The 23,123-nt window shown below is 40.8% G+C and overlaps 3 protein-coding genes across 4 annotated transcripts in view; 2 read left to right on the forward strand and 1 right to left on the reverse strand.

The window, feature by feature from the left end:
• Window positions 1-23,123, forward strand: part of LOC145433900 (mitogen-activated protein kinase 1-like) — a 77,079-nt gene that overhangs the window by 9,258 nt on the left and 44,698 nt on the right. The window lies entirely within an intron of this gene.
• Window positions 260-4,636, forward strand: LOC145433905 (uncharacterized). The gene is made up of 6 exons (XM_080311159.1): window positions 260-480; window positions 550-642; window positions 703-848; window positions 1,091-1,187; window positions 1,250-1,296; window positions 3,225-4,636. Exons 2-6 carry the CDS (start codon window positions 552-554, stop codon window positions 3,339-3,341), a joined length of 498 nt encoding a protein of 165 aa, XP_080167285.1. The 5' UTR covers window positions 260-480; window positions 550-551; the 3' UTR covers window positions 3,342-4,636.
• LOC145433890 (uncharacterized) lies at window positions 4,354-21,214 on the reverse strand. Of its 2 annotated transcripts, none has more exons than XM_080311143.1 (14): window positions 18,903-21,214; window positions 16,472-16,543; window positions 16,297-16,412; window positions 15,632-15,723; window positions 14,276-14,391; window positions 14,119-14,210; window positions 13,387-13,561; window positions 12,974-13,126; window positions 12,797-12,881; window positions 12,075-12,217; window positions 11,868-12,016; window positions 7,642-7,753; window positions 7,404-7,503; window positions 4,354-4,948 (listed from the first exon to the last, which is right to left on the reverse strand). In XM_080311143.1, the coding sequence occupies exons 1-14, from the start codon at window positions 21,078-21,080 to the stop codon at window positions 4,923-4,925; spliced, it is 3,609 nt and encodes a 1,202-aa protein (XP_080167269.1). In that variant the 5' UTR covers window positions 21,081-21,214; the 3' UTR covers window positions 4,354-4,922. The 2 variants fall into 2 exon arrangements, with proteins under 2 accessions (XP_080167269.1, XP_080167270.1); XM_080311144.1 differs by having other exon boundaries at window positions 4,354-4,949; window positions 7,390-7,503.

Genomic DNA, 23,123 nt, shown 5'->3' on the forward strand with positions numbered 1-23,123 from the left:
TTTTAGAGTGAACTTTAAGTTCCTAAATCTGAAAAAAGATATATGACACTAGAATATATTGTCGAATACTTGAAATTGAAAAATGCATTTGTGGGCCGCACAAAATGTTCTCGAGGGCCGCATGCGGCCCGCGGGCCGCGTGTTTGAGACCTCTGATCTATGGTAACTTGCAAGGTTGTGCAAAATGTGCAGAGACAATATGCCCATTGCCCATGCATGCGTCACTTTTACAATATTTTCATCTTTAGCAGATGTTGCAGGTTTTGTGTGTTTTACAGTAGGCCTACCAGTGTTGCTAGTGTTAGCAACCAAGCTGTACTGTTAAATCAGTTTTTGCTTATTAGTCCAGTTCTGAAATTATGTTACTCTGTAATCTGTATTTGTATAACCATCATGTAATGGCATATTGATTGCCATTCATCAACAGGATCTCATTGTATCACGGTTATCAGCCGATCCACTGACCTAGATCTTGTCATGGTAAGGTGATCAAAAAAGACCTATCTATCATCAGTTCGGTAATCCGACGTGATGTTGATTTTGTTACAGGTATGATGAGCAACGGAGACTGGACTGTTCCATATTTATTTAGAGCTGTATGCGTGATCTGCATATTTCTCATATTCGGAGCAATACTCAATAGTAAGCCGAATTGGAACAGAATGTGTATGGTCCCAAATGTAACTGGAATGGCATTTTCAGGTGTGATACTGAAGCGGGACGTGTTGTTATTGGAAAAAGATCATCAAACGTCACTGAGAATCTCCCTACTCCGTTCGGACTATGAGCGTAAGATTGCTGACAATCGAGAAAACTATAAGCGCACCTGCGAAAAAAGTGTTCAAGAGGTATATTGGCCTGAGTGTGCATTGTGCACTGGCTGCTTTATTACCGTGATTACTATGAATTTGAATTGGTGGTATTAACATTTAATAGAATTTAAGACAAATTATCTTTCTACGGACTTATGGATTAAATTTCCAAATTACGATGACCCTTGGTCTCAATCTCAAAACATCAGCAGGAGTCGATGAAGCTCATAGGAGACAGTTTTCTCAAAGTTGCATCATTATGTATTTCTCTAATTTAGGCAGTGAAACGACTCAAGGAAACAGCCAAGTTGCAAGAACGCAAATCCTCCGCAGTTTTACGTTCGTACTATGCGGATATACTGAAAAATCATTCGCGTGAGTGCGCTGTTGTTGTGTGTCTTCTGAGCATCGATATTCATGCCTTGTTTTATGTTTAGTTTCTATTAAGCAAGTGGCGGATGAAGTCGAATACTTGTTGAAAGATGTGAGTTATTATATTTGATCTCATCAATTGACTGTAGATGAGGTCTTTTCAAGTTATTTTGTGTTCGCCTGCTACCTTTTTCCGGTTAAGAGAACAGGGGATAGTGAGCTGTTGGCTATTGCTAAGATGTGATGTCGCAATGTAACTGGTAGTTATTTATTATTTCTGACCGCCCTCTTTCTCGAGCACTCCCTTTACAGCGCATAGATATGTGGTTCTTAACCTTTCTTCCTCCGGCTCCCCTTTTCGAAAATTGCCTAGGTTTGGCGCCCTCCCCCTATTTTAAGGACCGGTGGTACAGTATCTCTACGATTTCGACACGCTGTGTGTTGCTGGATACGATACCTAGTTCGAACAATTTTGTGGAAAATAACCAGAGCAGCGGACGCGTTTTAACGGGGAATCGGCGATCTAAAAGTACGGTATGCGCAATGCCTTCACATGAATTACAATAAGCCACTGCGTTCATGGGAATATGTTGCAACCATAGTCTGGACATCTTTCGCACGCAGCGCGACGAAAAATTATGAGATTTGACAGATTTTGTCAAATGTCAATTTGCAATGGGAAGTCGGGGATGTTTAGAACTAACTATTGTTCTACTATTTATATTCGGTTAATCGTATCTATTCATATTACGTCCCTAGTACACCAACCATTGAAACAACATTTTTCTTCAGCGTCCCCCTATACCGCACCCCTGAGCTCAGGGCCCCCCATATTGCCCCTGAGCGTTTACGCCCCTCACGGGGCACTGGGGCAGAGGTTAAAAACCGCTGGTATAGGTGGACTTCATTTCAGATAAGGAGAGTATGTGATGTCCTTTTTAACATCGAGTATCTAAGCCTAAAGCTTTTAGTGACTGAAAATACCAGCAACATGCACAACGTAGTGACGCAATATATAGCGGAGCAGATTTGCACGGTATACCCTATAGCACTATAGCAGGGGTGTCAAACTCTAATCGCATAGCGGGCCGGATCAGTCAAAAGATTCCGCATTCCATGCCGTTGTTTTTCACTTGAGATCTTTATTATGTAAGGATCGGTTCGGTTTATTAGCAACAAGGGTTCTATTCTAGCGACACAGTTTTTTGCAAATAACGGAATTGGAAAAAATACCATGACTGGCCAGTTAATTTCAGTAGCTCTAACGACGTTATAATTTGACTTATTGCGATGCTCCCTTTGTTTTAGTCGTGAACTGGCGTTAGCCCTGCGTATGCGTTGTGAGGAATATAAGTGGTTTAACTGTAAACGCAATCTTGGGATTTGGTTCATTATCATTTAATCTCGATTCGGATTTCGGCCGAGGAGCTTCAGAAGTAATACAACAGTGCAACCACATATATTCCAGTTACATTTTCTGTATCCTTTGTAGTCTCCATGTAGCCTACATATAAAGGTTTCGCATTGGTGTTTCGCTTCTATAAATATCTACTTTTTGGTCCATATTTCCATAAAACTCAGAACTCGGGATGCACTTTTTGAGCCTCTCGGAATTGGGTGTCAATGTCACCGACTTATTCCTAATGGAGACTAGAGTAAAACCGCAACACCCCTGTCGGATGGTTATGATGCAATGAACATGTTCGACATTTGTTGTCTTGAGGGAGTATTGAATTAAAGTAGTTTTCACTACAGTACTTAAAATGTCAACAACTACTAAGAATTGTTTCTTGGGCTGGATGAAATCGTCTGGCAGGCCGGATGCGGGCCGTATTTTGACACCCTTTCCCTATAGTCATCAAGTTTCCAGCGCTCTTGGTAGCAATGGCCAGCTAAAATCTTCCAACATGCTTACAAAGTTTTCGGCTGCTCGAATCCCAAATTTTAAGGACTTTCGCAATCTGGAGTGTTCAGGAAATCTACCTGTTAACAGTCTCCGATAGTACGAGGTGTTTTGATGCGTTGGTTCTCTTTTGCAAGATCGGCGACGGCACGAAGAAATCCACTGTTGAAAATATTTTATTTCGTCTGAAGACCATCGAGACGCAAATAGCCGATATTGATAAAGTTGAGGACTCGAAAATGACTGCCAGGTGACAAACGGCAAAGACTCGGCCGCGCATTCTTTTCAACTCGGTGTGTGGCGGCTGGGTTAGTGCGAGCCAAGCCGTGCGGTCGTAGGCATAACGCGCTTAGCTCGCTTGGCTTTTATTACTTTATTGTCGTATTCTTCACGTGTCTCGTGTTTGATACGTAGAGTTCCTTACGATATCGATGTATTGCTTTGTGTATTTAGTTTGAATCGCCTCGCGTTTACGGCGAATTATTTGATCATTATCATCGTGGGATAACGGACGGAGTCTGTTATCCGCTTGAGTCATATTAACGCTGCGGAATACTAAGAAACACGCGAATGAATGAATCAATTCTCGAGTGTCGGAACGGTCCGGTACCCAATCGATTCACAAAATACTGTACTTCAAGCTATTGATATCGATTGGGCCTGCGTCACTTGGCTTGAATAGCCGGGATGTTCTTGCCGCAGCGGTTTTGGTTCTATTGTGAGGCGGGGAAGTGTCAATTCCAAGTGTGTCATGATTCTGTCGCGCTATCGAGCTTATTTTTTCTCGTAATCATATCGGCGTCGCAATCACATGTTTATCGGTATTTATTCGCACTTTGACATACTCTATTGAATGACGGCGTGCTCTCCAAGCGTATCTGCGTGACTGCTGCTGTTCTAATCAAGCATTTTCTACCTCTTTGAATACATTCGCTTCAACCCGAGACTACCTAGCTCTTGGATAGTCGAAGTTCATTCCTTGAACACGGCGGAAGACATACGCTCTTCGCGCCGATTTTCATTATGTATCATGTGCCAGATTGTGGTTGAAGTCTCCAATACCTAATCGCATTAGGAATATCATATTGTCAGTCGGTCCATATTTTGATTTCGTAATTTGTTTCCCCTGTTGGCCTAGTCATAGCCGATGCTACTTATCGATACTTAACATTGGACAAATGGTGAGCAAGACTCGGGAATCGGAACCGGCAAGCATCATCGTAACCCGACTCACACCCGCAGGCACTGTATTGAAACATCTGTATATCCAATGCTATCATATAAAATAAAATACATGATCATTTGTATTATCAAAGTACTTCATTTGCGTGGCCTACTGCCACCTTTACGTGCCATTTCATTTTCGCAAGTATGTACCAAAAATTGCTTCTATTATACACAATGCTAGCTAGCTACGTTGAGATGTTGACGTGCGTTGATCAGTTTGTTCGCCGATGGCCCCATGGGATCGCATAATAGTGCGTCTTGTCTTGCGATTAGTGGGAAATTCAATTGAAATATCATTGAACAAAAAACTGTATTTTCGCGACATGCTGCTGTGGGATTTTTGATGTTCCAATTTTTGTGGAACTTTCTGGAGTGCTGAAGGGTTCACGTAACCGGAATATCGGTCTTCATCAACAGAGCTAGTGTTGCTAGAGCGTTCAATATAATATTGGGGGTAAAGGTCTCGTTGTCGTGACATGAAGATAAGATGTTAGAGATGCTCGCTTAATTTCGGCACATTTGGATGCGTTGGTTCAAGGTGGAGTCAACTGCTTCTGCCAAAAGCAGCAATTATATATTGTCTTACTCCCGAGTCATGTGTAGTCGCTTCAAGACGGTAGCCGCGACAGCTGAACCTGTGAAAAGTTGATTTTATATTGAATGACCTCGACATTAACTCCGTACAAACGTTGCGGTGTAGGCTATAGAGAGCGACAGCTAATGACGAGCTGTCTTGTGTTTGACTGTTAGTGTGATATAAGCCTACGCTCAATTGCTCAGAACCTGCACGATTCTAACAATCTTATTTCAAACCGTGTCGTGAAATGGGATCCGAATATTTTCTGCTGACACTCGTCAGGGGTATAATCGTCAGCAACTAGTAGAGAATGGAAATGAACATCGTATATCAGCGATCGTATCACAAAATATGATGTTGCCAGCATGAATTTTCAAATACGAGAGCGTTCAATGTACTATTTTTTATGGTACTCTTTTCGTTGACACAGCCTTGGCCGGTGTATTTTGATAAGTCGACTCAAAGGCACACAAATGTTTGTTCTTAGGAGCAAGCACATATATGTGGTCGAGGTAGTCATCGTCTTTGGTACTCGAGTTAAGTAGCAGCAACGCCAAATGTTTTTATTCAATTACAAGTATTTTGCCATTTGCAATACATGTCAAAACTACTTAAAGAAGAAGTAGAAGATGAACTTCTGAAAAGTGCTCATGCTAAAAGTAGATACCGTCGAGGGTCGCATGCATCTCGCAGTAAATCAGAGGTGGCAACTTTCAAAATTGTTGGGTAGGCTACAACTTGTCAAGTTGTGGCAATTTCACTCGTAAAAATGATGCAAACATGTCCAAAACTACTTTCTACTTTATAAGATTCAAAGTTAGAAAAGTAAATACTGTTGCCTAAAACACTGCTGAGTATAGAAAATGGAGCAGTAGCCTACTTCGTGACCGACCATCCGTGGAAGTAAGGACATGTATTACAGACAAACGTGTCGAGTATCCTCTACATCGCCCAGGCCGAGGTGGGTGTCTGATTTCAAAGAGTACTCCAAGTCGTTTCGAGACCTTTCTTTTTTTTCATTATATCGCAATTTTGTAGAGTATTGAACTGATAAAAAATTGTTACTAAACCGGAGTCGAAGTACGCCTATATGCAGGCCGTGTTATTTTTGGCATATGCCAAAACTGCCAAAAATATTTTTGGCATTTTTTGATTTTTATTTTTGGCAGTTTTGGCATCGTCCTCTAAATAGATAGTTTCAGCCTCGAATTAGTCACAAAAACGCTTTATTTGGGCTAGTTTGTCAAAAGACACCACATAATGTGCAGCATCCACGTATAATCAATGCCAACAAACAATAAGAAGAAGAAAAAACCTAACGATTTCATAGGTTAATAATATCAAACGAAACCACAAAATGTGCAGTATCCATCGTAATCGGTGCCAATAAGCAAAAAAAGAGAAAGAAATGCCTAACAAACACGCTCAACAGCTGATTGTTACAGCTGTTGAATAGACTTAAATCGTTTGCACTGTAACAGTGCTTCCAAACTCAGGTCAGCTAAGTTTCTCCTAAATTCATTTCTCGCCCAGCGAATCTGGGAAATATCGGCTTCAAAAGAAGCCGTTGAGGGAAAGAATGTTGCCAGTCATCCACAAAAGGTTTTCAGAGCTTCAAAATCTTTGGAGGGCCGAACCGGCTTCCATGCATCATGAAAAGAGATCACTTCGCCAGTGCCATCGATCTCATCGCAGAAAGAATTTTCTTCCCGATCCTTTTCCAGGAGTTTCCTGTATTGTCTATCTCAACACATTCTATTTAGTAGCCCGACTATCATGTCTCCTTCAGTCTACCGATATATTTTCGGAGGACTTTTGTCACTTCAGGTGGCTTTAATATTACCAACTCGCATGGAAGAGTCCTGTGAAGGTTTGCTTGTTTAAGAACATTGACGCAACAAGACTGTCTGGCAAAACGAGACCATGCAGCTCAGAAATAGCCAGACAGTTTGTTGCGTCACAATGTTCAACTCGATCACAATGCAAAAATCGTGGTTGATTTTGGGGGATCCAGTTCCATGAGCAGAATATAATTTATATTTTAATAATCAGTACTGCGGCAGCTTCTCATTGATACCCGTTTTATCAAATTTAGCGCTCTACAAGCCGGTCAAAAATGGTCATAAAATTGCCCTTGGACAAATGGAAAGTATGACGTAAACCAAATGCAGTCAGCCGTTCAATCTCGCTGTGCCCTCACCATTTAGGACACCATGCTTTCACCCCTAATGGGTGGGCTGAACCCAGATTAAGAAACCTGCCTTTCACAAACGCTCTTCTCGCTTGTAACGCGGTCCTGTTAACACAACACCATGAACGAAATACACTATTTGGCAGGCCGTGTTATTTTTGGCATATGCCAAAAATTGCTTATTTTTGGCATTTTCAAAATTTTATTTTTGGCAGTTTTGGCATCTGGCTCCTGAAATGCCAAAAATAACACGGCCTGCCTATATGGCTACAACAAATGCCGAATGAACTATTTCGAAGGACCATACCTGTCAAATGCTCTCCGTATAACTTTGCGGTTGAATATCAGTTTCGAGTCGAACAGGAGAGCAGGATAGGTTATTTCGCAAACTCGATTTTTCCCAGCGTCTCGTCTTCGCCGCCTAAAACGCATATTGATGTGGACTGACTGTATTGACACAGTGCATGATAATTGTAGGATGCCGCTGTAATGTCACCATAAGCAGCTGTTGGCGATAATGGAGAGCTATAAAATATACCAATGCGTCAACATCACGTACGATAGCCATTCTGCATGCAGGGCTCATGCAGTCGCTTTCATTCCTGTCGTGCAGATGTCTGTTCTCCCAATCTTTGAGAATTGTCATCAACAACTTCCTTCTTTTCCGTTTCCTGTAAATTTATCGGTAGGATGATCCTTTGTTGGCAAAGGCGCGGTCAGAAACAATGAAATACTTATATTTCCGAATACTCAGGTAGGTTGTGCCTACTTGCACTACATGCTCAAGTGGTTATGTGTTTCCACTTCTAGTTATGGTTCTTAGGCACATTTGATAGTTTTTTCTTCATATTGGAATTTGAAGAGCTTCTTGGAGGTACAGAACTTCAATATACAATTAAATAGTATATTCATATTGAAATGAACCCGAATATTTTCGGCTGACACTCGTCAGGGGTAATCGTCAGCAACTAGTAGAGAATTGGAAAGAACATTGTAGATCAACAATCGTATCACAAAATATGACGTCACCAGCATGAAAGAGAGAGCGTTCAATGTACTATTTTTAGGTGGTACACGAACTCCTTTTGTTGACAGAGTTTTGGTTGGTGTATTTTGATAATAGTTGATTCCAAGGCACACAAATGGAATTGTGAGCGGCCTCGCCCTATGATGCCGCGGCATGGAGAGGAAATTAACGCAATTCAACGCAGAAAAACGAACAGAGCCCACCGCACGAACAATAAAAGATGTTTATATCCATCTACCTTGGATTGGCCCCATTTCCACCCGCTTTGAAAAACAATTGATTTCTGCTGTCAGTAAGTGTTACGACACAGTCAAAACCAATGTGATTTATACAACAACTCAACTGCTCCCTCCAACACGCAAAGACATGCTTCCTGCACTTCAACAAAGTAATGTAGTGTACGAATATAGGTGCCAGTGTGATTGTGGCTACGTGGGAAGAACGTCAAGACGTCTGCAGGACCACATAAACCAACATGTCCCCAGATTTATCAGAACACGCTCAGTGAAAAGCTCACCCTTAACTCATCCACTTAACATTGATGCTGATCGATCAAAGGCCATTAATTCTGCCATCGGCAAACATCTTATATAGGTGTGAAATTTTGGAACAATGTACCAGCTTTGTACCGTACTCTTCCTTATCATACATTTAAAGCTCGCTTTTGCAAATTTATATTATCCAAGTACTAAGAAGAACATATCTCATGACCACAGTAATGTTGTTTGTTGTTTTGGTTCATTTAATATGCTACAATAATATTACCACTGTGTACATGGGTCAAATTGTTATTTTCTGATCACACTGTTAACTATGGTAACCGTCCTTCACTAGTGTTGCTGTCTTTTATTTACTTTTGTTTATTTCGTTACTCTTTGCGGTGCTACTTGACTGAGAGAAAAAATTGATCCATATTATAATTAATACTGCCAATATGCTTGGGTGACTCCGGCCTAGAAGACTTCGGTCATATCGGGTCTCCCAGTCTATACCGTGCAAATTATAGTGAGGAAAAAATTTAAAAATGTATACTATTGGACGTGAATGTTTGTGGACATTGCCTTTACTATATTTCATGGTTGACGAATAAAAGAACTCTCTCTCTCTCTCTCTCTCTGTTGGATAATCCGATTTGTGCGAATAATTATCGAGACGACCGATTTCGAATCGTAGGGCGAGGCCGCTCACAATTCCATTTGTGTGCCTTGGAATCAACTTTTATCAAAATACACCAACCAAAACTCTGTCAACAAAAGGAGTTCGTGTACCACCTAAAAATAGTACATTGAACGCTCTCTCTTTCATGCTGGTGACGTCATATTTTGTGTTACGATTGTTGATATACAATGTTCTTTCCAATTCTCTACTAGTTGCTGACGATTACCCCTGACGAGTGTCAGCCGAAAATATTCGGGTTCATTTCAATATGAATATACTATTTAATTATATTGGAATTTGGAAATTTTTACGTAGAAAGTATATTGTTGGGATGTATTTCCATCTCGTTTGTGAGTGAAATTTCCAAAACGGTCCTGCATCATATTAGCTTACTATATTTACGAAAATTGCACCGTAATTTTTAGTGTCAATAGTCATATTGTCTTCGTAGATGAATATTACAATTTGAAAACTAGACTATACTTGGGTCAGTTGCATCGCACCTTTCAGATCTTCGTTGTTTACTTCCACTTGAAGTAGTTTTGACATGTCTTTGAAATCTATATAAACTTTGTAGCTGGGGTTGAGTATGTTCGCAGGTCTCACTATTTCATTGAATAATAACAATTAGACTCGTGCAGTTTGTAGAGTGGAACAGTATGCCTACAGTCTGCAGTATCAGGCGAAATCTGATGATCAAGAATATGAAACATACCTATATATGATTTGAAGACAAATTGGCACGCACTCGTTGCAAGTTACAATTTCAGACAACTGATTCGGTAAATCCGATAATTGTGAATCCACGTGCGTTCATGCATTATTGATCGTAATGATTGGAATCGAGCAAGTGAGAGTCGATTTTTACCAGCAGTAAAAAGATACACAATTTGTATCAGAGTCGATATTTTCTCGAGAGCCTTGAAACCTCGATTGGCGGTATCACAGCGTCCAAAGCGAGTGTAGCCCACATTCCGTATTGTAGGTACAAGGTTGCGGATTGCGCATGTTTGAGGAAACGAGGCAATAGTGTTCAATTTCCAAAGCGCTATGAAACTGTCATGTCCAAGCTATATCAAATTATAATTGCCGTGATGTAACTGGCATTTTTTATTGTATATCAAAATAAATGACAGGCTACTATCGACCAAACCAGAGGTCTCAAACACGCGGCCCGCCAGAACATTTTGTGCGGACCGCGACGAAATTTTAGATGTTTATTAATTTGACAATATCCAAGTGTCACATATATCTTTTCAGGTTATAAAGTGAAAATTCCTTTTTAAATTGTTCCGAAAGCCGGAAACTATTCATAAAACTTCACTAATATTACAAACGCTACCATGCAGTGGAAGATTCACTATTTCGCCACATTTCCATGATGACAAAACCTGACCCTTCGACGATTCGTGACTGAAATTTGTGAGTTGGACTTGGACGCGACCTTTCTTAGAATTACTCAGACTCGGGCTAACTCGATGGCAAAATGAAAATGACTCGAGTGGACTCGGAGTGATTAGGAATGCCGTGAATTTGTTAGAACCATATGGACGCAACAAACTAATCGCATATCAGGGAAATAGTAATAGATCGGAAAGTCGCAGCTTGGTATTTCGCTAACTAAGCAAGTAGTTATGGCAACCATTGTCAATCTGTTAGTTACATCTTTGGTCGCTACCATGTTATTAAGGCCATTTAAAGGTACCGAGTACCTTATTTAGTAGTACGCTCCAACGATGTAACAACAATGGGCCGTTCGGGATTCCGACATTTCAATCACTGGGACACATTCATTATTATATTAATATTTTTTCTGCTCCTATATTTGAAGATATTTGGCCATGAAGTTAATAGCCTACTTATCAGAAGTATACCCGAATCCTGGATTGGAATTACAATGCTCAACCTAAAATTGTTTTGATATCAGATCAGTCTCTATTATCAATCTGGTAAGTTTAAAATATTCATAGTAGCTGCAAAATTATAACCTGATAGCTTTTATGATGGCATCATACATTAGTCCAACCATATATGGTGTCTATATCTTAAATACATCAAGAACAACAACAATTATATTCAAATATTTATAAATGTGATGATTCTTTCCGTACCAGGCTCAAGTTGATACAAGAGCAAATCACATTTTGACGATGTGTGTTTACTGTCAGTCTGCTGGATCGGCTCACTTTCAATAGGACAAGTCATTCCCGCCAAATAAGGCCTACTTGGAAGGCATAGAATACGCCTATAAATGCTGCGGCCCGCGGCGTCGTCAAAACTGGAAAACTGGCCCGCGAGCACATTTGAGTTTGAGACCTCTGGACTAAACCAATGCCTGATTCTGAAGCTTATTACTTAAATATGCATCCAATCGAAACGATAACCCAACGCATAATCTTACCTCTGGCGCACATTGTTATGGTAAATTCTGCACCTCCGAAATTTCATTTACCGACTTATATCGTAAGGATGGTCATTGGTCATTGATAAATTGTTGGATTTTATATGGAAAGAACATGGTCATTGGATTTTGGATTGGATTGGACCAATGACCATGTTCTTTCCATATTAAAATCCAACAATTTATCAATACCACCTACCTGTTAGCGTCTGCGGTCTTGTATTCCTCAACATTAGTGCAGAAAGTCTTCGTCTCGTGCACGAAAATGGAATGCTGAGAGTTCACTTTTCCGAGATCGTTACCGACCAGAAATCCCTTGGCGGCAGCGATGTCACAAACCGGCGAAACCTCACGAGACCGATGCGTTAGACTTGCGCGGGCTTACGTGAAATCTCATAGACGTTACCGAGTTTTCGACGCTTTTTCCTATACCCGGGGAATCCCTGGACCGCATCTTCAGACGGCGTTTATTTCGCTTTCTTTCCGCGTCTTTCACTCGCTGGAAGCGAATCTCGAGTCGTCGAAGGTTTGCTTCTATCTCTGCGACTCCTTCGAAATAAAATCACGATTGTAAGTATTGATATTGACTCCCGGTATAGGCTTAAACGAAGATGACACGTCGGAGAAGTTGCTAATTTACAGAGTTGCTTCAAGTGTAAGTTTTGCGTCAGAAACTGTTAAGTGAAAGTGGAAGTGGTCTAAAAACAACCACTTGAGTAAGTATTGCACGTCAACTCCTACTTAGGCACTTCAAAGAAGTCCAAATTACTGCGTTACTGATAGAACACCTCAGCTGCTTTGGATCATGGTTCAGGGTGGGAATTTTGGACCGTTGATGTACGAAGCCCAGTTTTGTTCGAGTCCATCAGATTTGAGTACAAGACAAATATGCATAATAGCAATCTGAAAGGGCTCAAAAATTTGAAAACCATTCTACTAATATTGACATGTCCTTGATTTTGAACGATTGATGCGGCCAATACGTAGAAATATTTGCGTGTTAAGAAAATCTGATACGGTGGGGTTTTCACCCCGCACAAAACTTCGAGTCGAGTACACCATACATTTTCGCAACAATTGGGACAGATTTTCCAAATAAGCACAAATAGAACCAAAATGAAAGAATACCGTCGTTGGAGAGTGGTTGGTGTTCTTGTTCTCCTTGCGGTCGGAACCAACAGTCAGGAAACGGCTGAAGTACTAACGGCGTTGTCTGGAACATTATGCACGGATTGACCACCAAAAAATAACAAAGTGATAATAATATATTATAAGACACGTTGACTTGAACCCATTCGTATGTACCTTCATCGGAACTGGCGGCAATGACGTTGCGGTTGACAACTGGGAAGGTGGCTTTGTCATTTGAGGGATGTCTGCGAAAACATCCTCGTCATTGTATTTTTCCTCATCCCAAATTCGGGGCGAGTTTTCGCGAATGCAGTTCGGTAACTGTTCCTGGTATGCGAAAGATAATAATAGGATGAAATTCTCTTTATATTTCCAGTATAAAAACAAGTGACTACGAATCCGTGAGAAGCAATTTTCGAAGCGCAACCTGATATTCACTATATTGCGGAACCGTCCACTGAAAAGTAATAAGTGCCTGAGTTATTGAGTATATTTCCTAGTGCACTTATAATTCAAACGTCATCAATAAAAACTGATGATTTATGCTGAGACTGAAATATTTTGAGATCATGCATGGAATAGCTGACTTTTGTTTCATCCAATGGCCCGCTTCCGTGGTCATGCAACGGTGATTTCAAGCTTGAGTCTATGTATTTCTCTTCGTCTATTGCTTGCAAGCCATGTGCCACTGTATGATGGGAGGTGTTCATCCCCTCCGTGACTTCTTCGTAGAGAGTTTCCAGTGTTGAATCGGTTACCACCCTAAGTTCAAGACACATTTAGAGATCGCAATGGAAATATAATCTGCGAACTGCAGTGCGCTTATCGTCAAATACTTGAGTTGCACAAATGTGAAGTGAATTTTATAGTGAAACACAAAGAAAAACACCTAATTTTACCTCTGGTAGCATAAGCCGTGGAAATAAAGCCCAATGTCAAATCCCTACTTTTCCTATAGACCAGTGGTTCCCAACCTTTTTCGAATCATCGCCCCCTTTTCAAGTTCAACATCGATCATCGCCCCCCAAATTTTGTGAACCGAAAAATGGGCATACAAACTGGAATCACCGGCGGGTTGACTAAAAATAGATTTAAAAGAGTCATTTCTCCGCCTTGACTCCAAAATAGCCGTTATAACGCGTCATCGCCCCCTTCGCTATTTTCGCCCCCTATCGCCCCCTTCGTCATTCTCGCCCCCCTAAACCGCCAAATCGACCCCTGGGGGGCGATATCGCCCACGTTGGGAACCACTGCTATAGACCATCAATCAGGCGTAGGTACTGTTCTGTTTAAGTGCAAGCCTATACAACTGTAAATACCCCGTAGATATCATCAGAGCTTTTACATCGGAAGTGGCAACCATTGACGAAGGTTCTTTTTCAAAATAATCTGGATACCGCACAAGTTCCCTCTAAATACAAAGTTATTCGTCGGTTAATGAAGCATTTCGGAGTGTAACGAATAGCGCTTCTCCACCTTTGACGACTGCAAGTTTTGAACGGGCGTCTTCATTTTTTTCTTGAAAGCTATCGCGAACAGGAAACAAAGCAGCAGCAAGAACAACGCGATAGCGATCAGTGACGATATCATCCCTGCATCAGAAAGTCATCGGTTTTAATAGTAGGCCTTGGGATAAAAACAGATGAGATATATGCGCACTACCAGATATGGTCAGTAACGAATTTCATCCACTTTTTCGGAGTACTCAAGTAGGTCTTACCGACTTGCACTGTTTTTAGATTACTTGCAGTTATGTCGGAAAAGTTATATAGACAAAACAACTTGCTTATGCACTTTTGATTTTGAGAATTGGAAGGTCGTTTGGCGATAAGTTTGCTTTACATTTATGTGTGAAAGCATCGTAGGAACCGAGTAAAAATCCATCACAGTAGCTACTGTACATATTTTCGAAGATTTTACAGCTATTTGTAGCGTCATTGGTCATTTTGCGTCAGTCACGAACATGCAGATTGCAATTTCGAAAGTCTGCCATCGATTCACTGCCAAAAGTGTGCAAGGTCTCGACGGAATCTACTCACGGTACTTGAGTATTTTGCAGACCTCTAATTTTCTACCTCTACCTGAAATAGTTTTCACGCGCCTTAGAAATCGCTGCTTAATTGTAATTGAGTAGAAATTTGCGGCGTTACTACTACTTCTAATTAAGCAGCTACACTGACTATACTTTGATCACCTTTGCTCGTTACATATATATTAGTCTATACATGATTACAGTAGGCTATATCCGAATCTCGCCAACGGGACATGCAATGCATATTAGGGCTCTTCAAAAATGACTTTTTTTCTCAAATCGTACTGGCTACTTGATAAAATTGTTAGGTTACCTTATTTAAGCCTACACACAAAATTTGGTTCAATTCCAGCAAGTAACCACTTTGCTACAGGAGAAGAAAGTTTCTAATTATTATATAAAAATAAATAATAAAAAATTTGAAAATTTTCTGTTTATTTAGTTTATTTATTATAGTTGTGCTCACCGTAAATACTATTTTATTCGAATCCAAATTTTTCGACGGCAATATCTCCGCTTCCACTGGTTGGAATTGAACCAAATTCGGTGAGCATCGTTTCTATAGACAGCCTAACACTTTCATGGGGTGAACAGAAAATTTTCAAATTTTTTATTGTTTATTTTTATACAATAAATATAAACTTTCTTCTCCTGTAGCAAAGCGGTTACTGGCTGGAATTGAACCAAATTTTGTGTGTAGGCTTAAATTAGGTAACCTAACAATTTTATCAAGTAGCTAGTACGATTTGAGAAAAAAGGTCATTTTTGAAGAGCCCTAATGCATATACTTTTACACTTACAAGCTTTTGACAATCGCTCAGCTTCTGATGGAAAGACGGGAGATAGAACAGGGATACCGAGTATCTTTGACATCTCATCCAGAGGCATTACACTGGAAAAACAGGAACAGTGCGTGTTGAAAAATGTAGATAATGAGTTTTAAGTTGCGTGGCTCGTAGTCGTAATTCGTATACCGACTATTTCGTATATGCACTATTTCGGTCATTTTTAGGGCTGGGTAAAATTGAGTACCTAAGTGATTTGATTCCAAGGGAAGTATTTAGATTCAGACTGCGAGTCGGTCCGAGTATTCGCCGATAACAATTAGTATGGCGTCAAAACAGTAACAATGATTTAAAAGGAAATATATGGACCACAAAAGAATAAAATACCAGCCACACATTTTTAGTTGTATTTCTTCACCATGGCTATTTTCATATCGCACGTGAGAGTGCTGCGAACCTATTACTAATTCACACAAATGTTACTCCATGAAGATTCGTAGGCATGTGAAAGCATTTCGGACGACCAATCCATGTGTCAAGGCTTCCAGGGTCGGAAGGAAATAGTAAGCAAATTCCTCGTTGATAAAAAAAAAACTATCTGCGTGAAGGACGTATTATCTCGATGCTCAGCAGAACCACTCTATCTATAATCGTACTTCTCATAGCATGAAAATAAGAACCTCAAAATTTTCACCACATCTCCGCTCGGAATGTATTGTAGTTCCTTCTTGATAGCGAATTCGGCGAACACGGCATTAGAAGTGATTCGGTGTAAAGATGCTACTTCTGCCAGAAACTTGTAACAAACATGGCACCCATAAATCGCGTCAGGTCATTGTAATAGTGAAATCTCACCTCTGAATCTTCGATGCTATTTACAGCCAGAAGTTTCCTCAGAGAAACCACTTTTTCGTTTGCCTTTTCTACCTATTAATGAAAGTGAAGACGTGTTTGAATTCGAAACCTGGGTACGGTATATAAAATGAATTTAGTCCGTGTTACAGTTGAATCTTTGATATTGCTCAGAACGCAAACGCATGATGGTCAACGCCACGGCAGCATAAAAATATGCCAACGCATCGCGTCGTGGCCCGCGGGTGAGAGCCACTGGTTTAGTGGTTTATTACCGTGGTTGCATTTAAGACAAAAATGATTTTACAACAAACATGTTTGAAACATGGCCATGGTTTAAAAAAATGTTTTTTTCTTGTTTTTTTGTTTGTTTTTAGCCATGACGTTACGAATCTTTAATTGTGACGTCACAGTCGAGTGATGTTGACAATTGAAAATATGATGACTCATAACTTCTTGCTGTAACTGTTAAACCGACGACGATTTCGCGCGTTCCAGCCACTTCAAATCGTATACGTCGACTATATTGGATGTAAATCGTCCGTATATGCTCATACTACATGTTCTCGAAAGAATTTAAACGATTACGGCATGATTATACAACGTTTGAAAAAAACACTATTTATTTGAAGCCATTTGCATAAAACACTGTTTAATTTTTTTAAAACCAGTGTTTTAAAACATCCTTTGTTTTAAATGCTACCCCTAACTGTAACCCAGTTGTTCTCAGCCGGTGTGCCACTGCACACTGGGGCCAGATTTGACTGCGCAGGGGTGCCGCGAGAAAGTAAGGTCTATAGGCTTTTTAAAAAAGCGCCGCGGACCTATGTCATATCAGTTTTCAGCACCAGATGCCAATGGCGGTGACCAAAATAACTCATCACCGACAATGAGACCGTGACTGTGAGGCTTGGTCTAAAGTGCTAACATTTTCCTCGTCATCACCTTCCCAAATCTTGCATTCGGAGTACTCGTACTCGTAGTGCCAGGACTTTAACTGCTGTACCCAAACACCTGATACACGGGTGTGATTATACACCAATGGCTCACGAAACCAGAACCGACCTCTAACTTATACCGCGGTATAAATCGAGTACAACATTTTAATCCAAGTTATGCGTGAACGTCGGATTTATGACCGCGATGTGCAGTGTGCTACGCGTGCAGTGTGCGCGTTGGCGAATGGAATGTATAACGATTCGTGGCGAACTGGGCAGTGGTCTGTATAATAAAGGAGTCTGGGGGTTTCGCGCACCAGAACTATGTTCAATATCACTGGGCAGAAATTTTGAGCATGCAATCATCCGAGAATATTTCAGACACATATTTGACGCAGACTGCAGAAAATGACAAGAAAAATACATTATATTTACTATCAGCTAGGTGCAATCCCCCATTTAGCTTATCCATTGTAACTTGAAACTCTACGCTCGATAATTTAGATCCAGATGAAGATGTTAGGGATGGCAGGCCTAATGATGAAGATTTCGAAATCGAACATGATTCAGAACGTATAGTAGTCCATCAACACAAGTTGAATGGTCTGACATAGGCCTTGGAACTTGGAAAAGAAATATTCGGAACTTTTAGCATCATTTCTAAGTGAGAAAGGATTACTTGGCAAGAGAGCGAAGATAGCTCACTTTCGTATTGGGCGACTTTTGGTGGATTTGTGTATTATCGTGATACTGACATTGACATGATACTGCTACCGTTGGTTTCTGGATGAGATACCAATCCCGATTTACAACTCAAGTGAATGGCAAATATCTATTGGGAGCTCAAAACGGAACATAAGTTGTGACATTTTTGAAAATGGCAACGTCTTAGGTGCAGTAACAATTGCACACTCAGCCGTGAACAATAAATAAACATTGAATTGTTGCAATTCAGCGCCCAAAAGTTAATCGCAATCAATTGTCTGATCAAAGTCATCAAAAAATGTGTCTACCAGTGTATTCTATGGGCGCTCAATACCAACATTTTGGGAGCCTGACCAGGTTTCGTTTCGGTCCGGGTAGCACTAGAGCGCCGTTAACTATTTTTCACCCTTCAGGGGGGCCGCGAGGTCAAAAAGGTTGAGAACCACTGATATCTCCTAATCAATCGGCCAATCATTGTAATTTTACCAATTCCATTGTCTGCGTGTCAAGGTATTGCTATTCAATAGAGCCCTAATGATCCATTATTATATATATAAAATGTGTAGACTTAATAATGAAGCATCCCACTGGAAAAAGACGGCAAAATTTTTGCATCAATTGACTGGTCCGGCCTGCAAGCGATCAAAAGTTCTGAATCCGTCCGCGAAATTAATTAAGTTAAACAGGACAGATTTACGTGGATTGAATGACGACAAGGAGCCTATTCGTAGCTAGACGTTTAAGCCCTTTTAACATCCTCGTATAGCCTAGTTCATTACAATTCACACTACCTGTAAGGCTCTGGTGTACATCGATTCCAGACCTTCCTCCAAGTTATTCAATAAGGGTGGATTTGTAATATCGACAGAATTATTCAGCAACAACAACATTCTCGAAAGATATTTACGGTTGATAGTTTTAAAAGTCACGAGAGCTGCCTTGTCCCTTTGAGCGTTAGCTGTGCTTGTTATATTAGACAGGTCAGCATTGCTGTCCGATGCGGCGGTCGAATCACTTGTTTTGTATTCAGTTCTGGCGGTACTCGCGTGGCTGATGAGTGACATCCACTCGTCGGCCAATGACTTTGAATGTGTGGTGGTATATGAATGGATGTCAACCGGCTGAATGGTGGGAGACACGACAATTTCTTTACTTTCCTCCGGGTTGTCAGTTTCATCTTGGTACATGACAGTACTGGTGACGTTGTTGTAAGTACTGACGTCACTCGACCACGATGTATATGGAATACCATCGCCTAAAAAATCGTGTTTATCACGAATAGTTTTTCCTCCCTGTGTCGAGTTACTTCTCTCTTTCGTTAAATTTACCATAAAAAAAAAATCGATAAACGATGACGTTTCCGCTTGTGTCGTTGATATGCTTGTACCTGCGTATCCGATTGTCGCAACGGTAGCGCTAAGTCCTACAACTGTAGGTGGATCATACGGACCCGCTACGCTAGAATGTAGGAGGTCATCACCCCCACTACCACTAGCATCAATTCTATTATCAGTCACTTTATCATAATATGGGGTTGTTGGCGCATTGTTTGAGCTGCCACTACCACTCATGTCATCGAATACCATTGGATTCGTGCTGAGTACAGCTCGTGTCATAAGATTGTGTTCGGTGTGGTTATAGTCGGACGCTTCTGTGTCAAGGTAATGAATCGTAGTCAAGGCCAGTGTGCTTTGTTCAATTTCTCTCCCTGAACCTGGCGAGTCCATCTCATCAAACGGCCCCCCTCTGTCAGTTACATTCGCATGTTCAAAAGTTTCGATTCCTGATGTGGTTGACCGAAGCTCGCCGTAGGCGGAAATCTCGTAAAGATCACGCATTCCACTTGCCCGTGATTCTGTGGTGGATAATTCATCTTGCACATGCGTTGAACCGTACAAGAATTCTGAAGGCCTACTTTTCATATTGTTGCAATCCGTGGTCTTACAACAGACATATCTCCACATATACTTTTCAAATAATCTCTCATTTATTACATGCGTTATCGACGTTCCGTTCATATTGTATTTGGGTTCGTACGTGAAATTTGATGGGCAATCCGCAGCCACAGCAGTACCGCTGTTATTATCACCATTTGAATTAGGTGCACGAATTGTGCTCAAAAGGCCATTTTCACCTATTACCACCCTGTCATTGGAGCAAATCCTAATCATTGTCGGCATCATTTGCGTGTCCGCCCGTTGCGCTGTGTTCAAGTGAAAGAAATATCCAAATATACAGTTTCCAGTTTCACAGATAGATTCCTTACATTCATCAGAACCGCGAGCCGATGACAGACATCTGTAGCAATATATATCTTTCCGGTTGACTTCGGTATTAATTTCTATTGCTTTTGGTGAGACGGTTGGCGAGTCGCTGAAAATTGATTTATACTCCGTTTCATGGATGGTATTATCGATGATCCCCACATAGCTACTTCTCAATGATTGTTTGCTGGTTAATTTATCCATTTTAGTGGTTGATCGTTTCATGCGCGTCATCAATGAACTCATGTTACTTGTAACTGTGAGCAAAACTTCCGTCATTGCCCTGTCCGTTGTCGTGGTGTCCTTGATTACTATCGCCGGGGTGCTGTTTAATACTGCAGTTGTAAGGATGGCATTCGTCATTCCATTCGTAGTCACATTCACTCCAGGTCGTGTTTGAGAAATATCGAAGGCATCATCACCGTTCACTGACCAGGAAGGCGTGGTGTCTGTGGCAGCTGTGTCCGTCAGAGTTGCCGATTCGGGTTCCATGAATATTTCGTGACGAAAATCTATTCCATCCGGCAATCCGAGTTCTTCGGATGTCATGTTAGCTAATGAGGGATAGGCTCGTAAGTAATTCCTCATTAGTTCCACGTTCATCCACGCCGGAGTTGTTGGTCGTTGACTGTTGCCACCGCAACAAAGTAATATTATTACAAAAGAAGCTCTCATTTTATCAATATATGATACTACTATCTCCATCTGGATTCACCATTGATTTGATGGTATCGATTTACCCCCTTCCAAATTCCGGCACTGACAGCAACAACAAGATCAAGTAGTTAATATTTAGAACTACTAAAGTATAGGTAGGTAAAAAGTTACGCTTCTTATATTCATTGCTTCAACTAGGCCCTGCAGTTTTTAGTCAAGTTACGATATACTCCCCGTAATCGGGAAGGGTTCTGAAATTGTTGAGCAGATAAGTGCGCGAAGAGTTCTTTCATTCCAGCGTATCGACAATTATACGCAACTATGGAAACCAAATGTCCCAACATCTTGACAACTCGAGTAGATGGCTTGAGAACATTTGTTCCAAAGGTAAGCCTCTATTACAGAACGATCCCTGACTGAATTGGCTTGTGTGTGAAATGCAGTCCTTGAGAAATCGTTTTAAATGGCGTACTTGAATCAGCTGATTCACTGCGAATGTTCTCTTTGGTTTTGTAGTAATTAACAATGCCACAACATATACGTACATTGCACAATGTAAATGAAAATCTACTTGGTCCGCGGTGATATGATGTCAATTGGTGGTTGCAGCTAACAATTTTGCGTACAAGCCAATTAATGAGGAAAATGACCCTCTGGCCATGTCAAACTTTGGCCTATAATATAGATTGGAGATTAGAGTCGAAATGATGCGAGTATCAATCGTGCATTATTCAAGCAATTGGCAACATCTGAATTGGAAGCATCGGACACGGGATGAGACGACATAGGAAACAAATGAAGTTTATTTGGACCAGTGTCGCTGGTATAGCGTATAGGTTATCACGAGCCGATATGTACCTACGTTTTAATTCCAATTATGATATTCTATGTGATATCGCGATATTTGTTAATCTTGTTTATGCTCGATCAGTCTATCTGAAGATCGCCTGCCAAACTTCCACCAGAAGCTTTCGAAGGACTCTGTCACACGTCAAAAGGCAACTACAGTATGCGGTTATCCAAATTCAAAATATAGAAATAGTTTTGTTGCTGTTACATATTAATGACAGGTACACATAATAGCCGATATAACCAATATTCCCTCTAAGCTGCGCACGTGCGCAAATGCGCAGTGCTGACACGGTCTCTGCGCACCGAAAATCTACGTTGCGCACAAAAAAATCCAAAGTGATGGCCCTTTTTTTAGTCGTTACGCACTGTTGTCCAAGGGTCTGTGGAGTAAGTTGGTAAGTGTGCGCAGACTCGACGAAAATTAGAGGGAACATTGGTTATAACCATAGTATCCTATATGATGTGGACACAGCGAGATTGAACCGCTCACTACATTTGGGTTACGTCATACTTTTCATTTGGCCACATGCAATTTTACGGTCATTTTTGACCGGCTTGCCGAGTGGTAAATTTTATAAAACGGGTACCAATGGAGAGCTACTGCTGTACTGTTTACGAAAATATCAACTTTATTCTGCAAATGACCCTGGAACCGCCCAAAACAGCCTCGAATTTTACATTGTGATGGAGCTTGAGATTGTGACGCAACAATGCTGTCTGGCAAAACGAGACTGAAACTCAGGAGCAAGAGCCAGACAGCATTGTTGTGTGACGATGCCAAACTCCATCACAATGTAAAATTCGAGGCTGATTTTGGCGGGTTCCAGAGCCATGGGCAAAAAAATATCATGAAGGATAAATCTAAATGACATCAACCTCAGCGAACCAATGTTTTTTTGTAATGACTCATGTTTCGTAGAACTGCGAAGCGTAGAACATGGTTGTATGCACTCTGCACCCTCTCTATATTTCATACATGCACGTATAAACGTATAGCATACTACCAATAGAAATGAATTTCTTTCGCTGTGTCAGGCATTGGTCGTGGGATGGTAATAAAAAATTGATTTGGGTATTGCTATAAATAGTTTTAGAACCACTAACAGCACTTATAAGTTTTCACTCCTTTCGGACTAACTTTCAACAAAACTAAGGAAAATTGGTTCGTGAAAAGTAGAACGTGTTGACATAGAGGTAACCATAGACCGCATTGGGCCGTGCGTGACATTATAGCAGTGA

This window comes from Botryllus schlosseri, chromosome 2 (genome assembly GCF_051294905.1).
Source record: "Botryllus schlosseri isolate E-star chromosome 2, Bs_hap1, whole genome shotgun sequence".
Taxonomy (NCBI): domain Eukaryota; kingdom Metazoa; phylum Chordata; class Ascidiacea; order Stolidobranchia; family Styelidae; genus Botryllus; species Botryllus schlosseri.

Excerpts from the sequence above, each read along its gene's own strand:
- LOC145433905 (XM_080311159.1), top strand. The coding sequence starts at position 552 with ATGATGAGCAACGGAGACTGGACTGTTCCATATTTATTTAGAGCTGTA. Across the intron at positions 849-1,090 it reads GCGAAAAAAGTGTTCAAGAG|GCAGTGAAACGACTCAAGGA; the intron begins GTATATTGGCCT and ends TCTCTAATTTAG. Across the intron at positions 1,297-3,224 it reads TCGAATACTTGTTGAAAGAT|ATCGGCGACGGCACGAAGAA; the intron begins GTGAGTTATTAT and ends CTCTTTTGCAAG.
- LOC145433890 (XM_080311143.1), bottom strand. The coding sequence starts at position 21,080 with ATGGAGATAGTAGTATCATATATTGATAAAATGAGAGCTTCTTTTGTA. Across the intron at positions 13,127-13,386 it reads GGCCATTGGATGAAACAAAA|GAACAGTTACCGAACTGCAT; the intron begins GTCAGCTATTCC and ends TTCGCATACCAG. Across the intron at positions 7,504-7,641 it reads CTGCATGCAGAATGGCTATC|GCGGCGAAGACGAGACGCTG; the intron begins GTACGTGATGTT and ends TATGCGTTTTAG.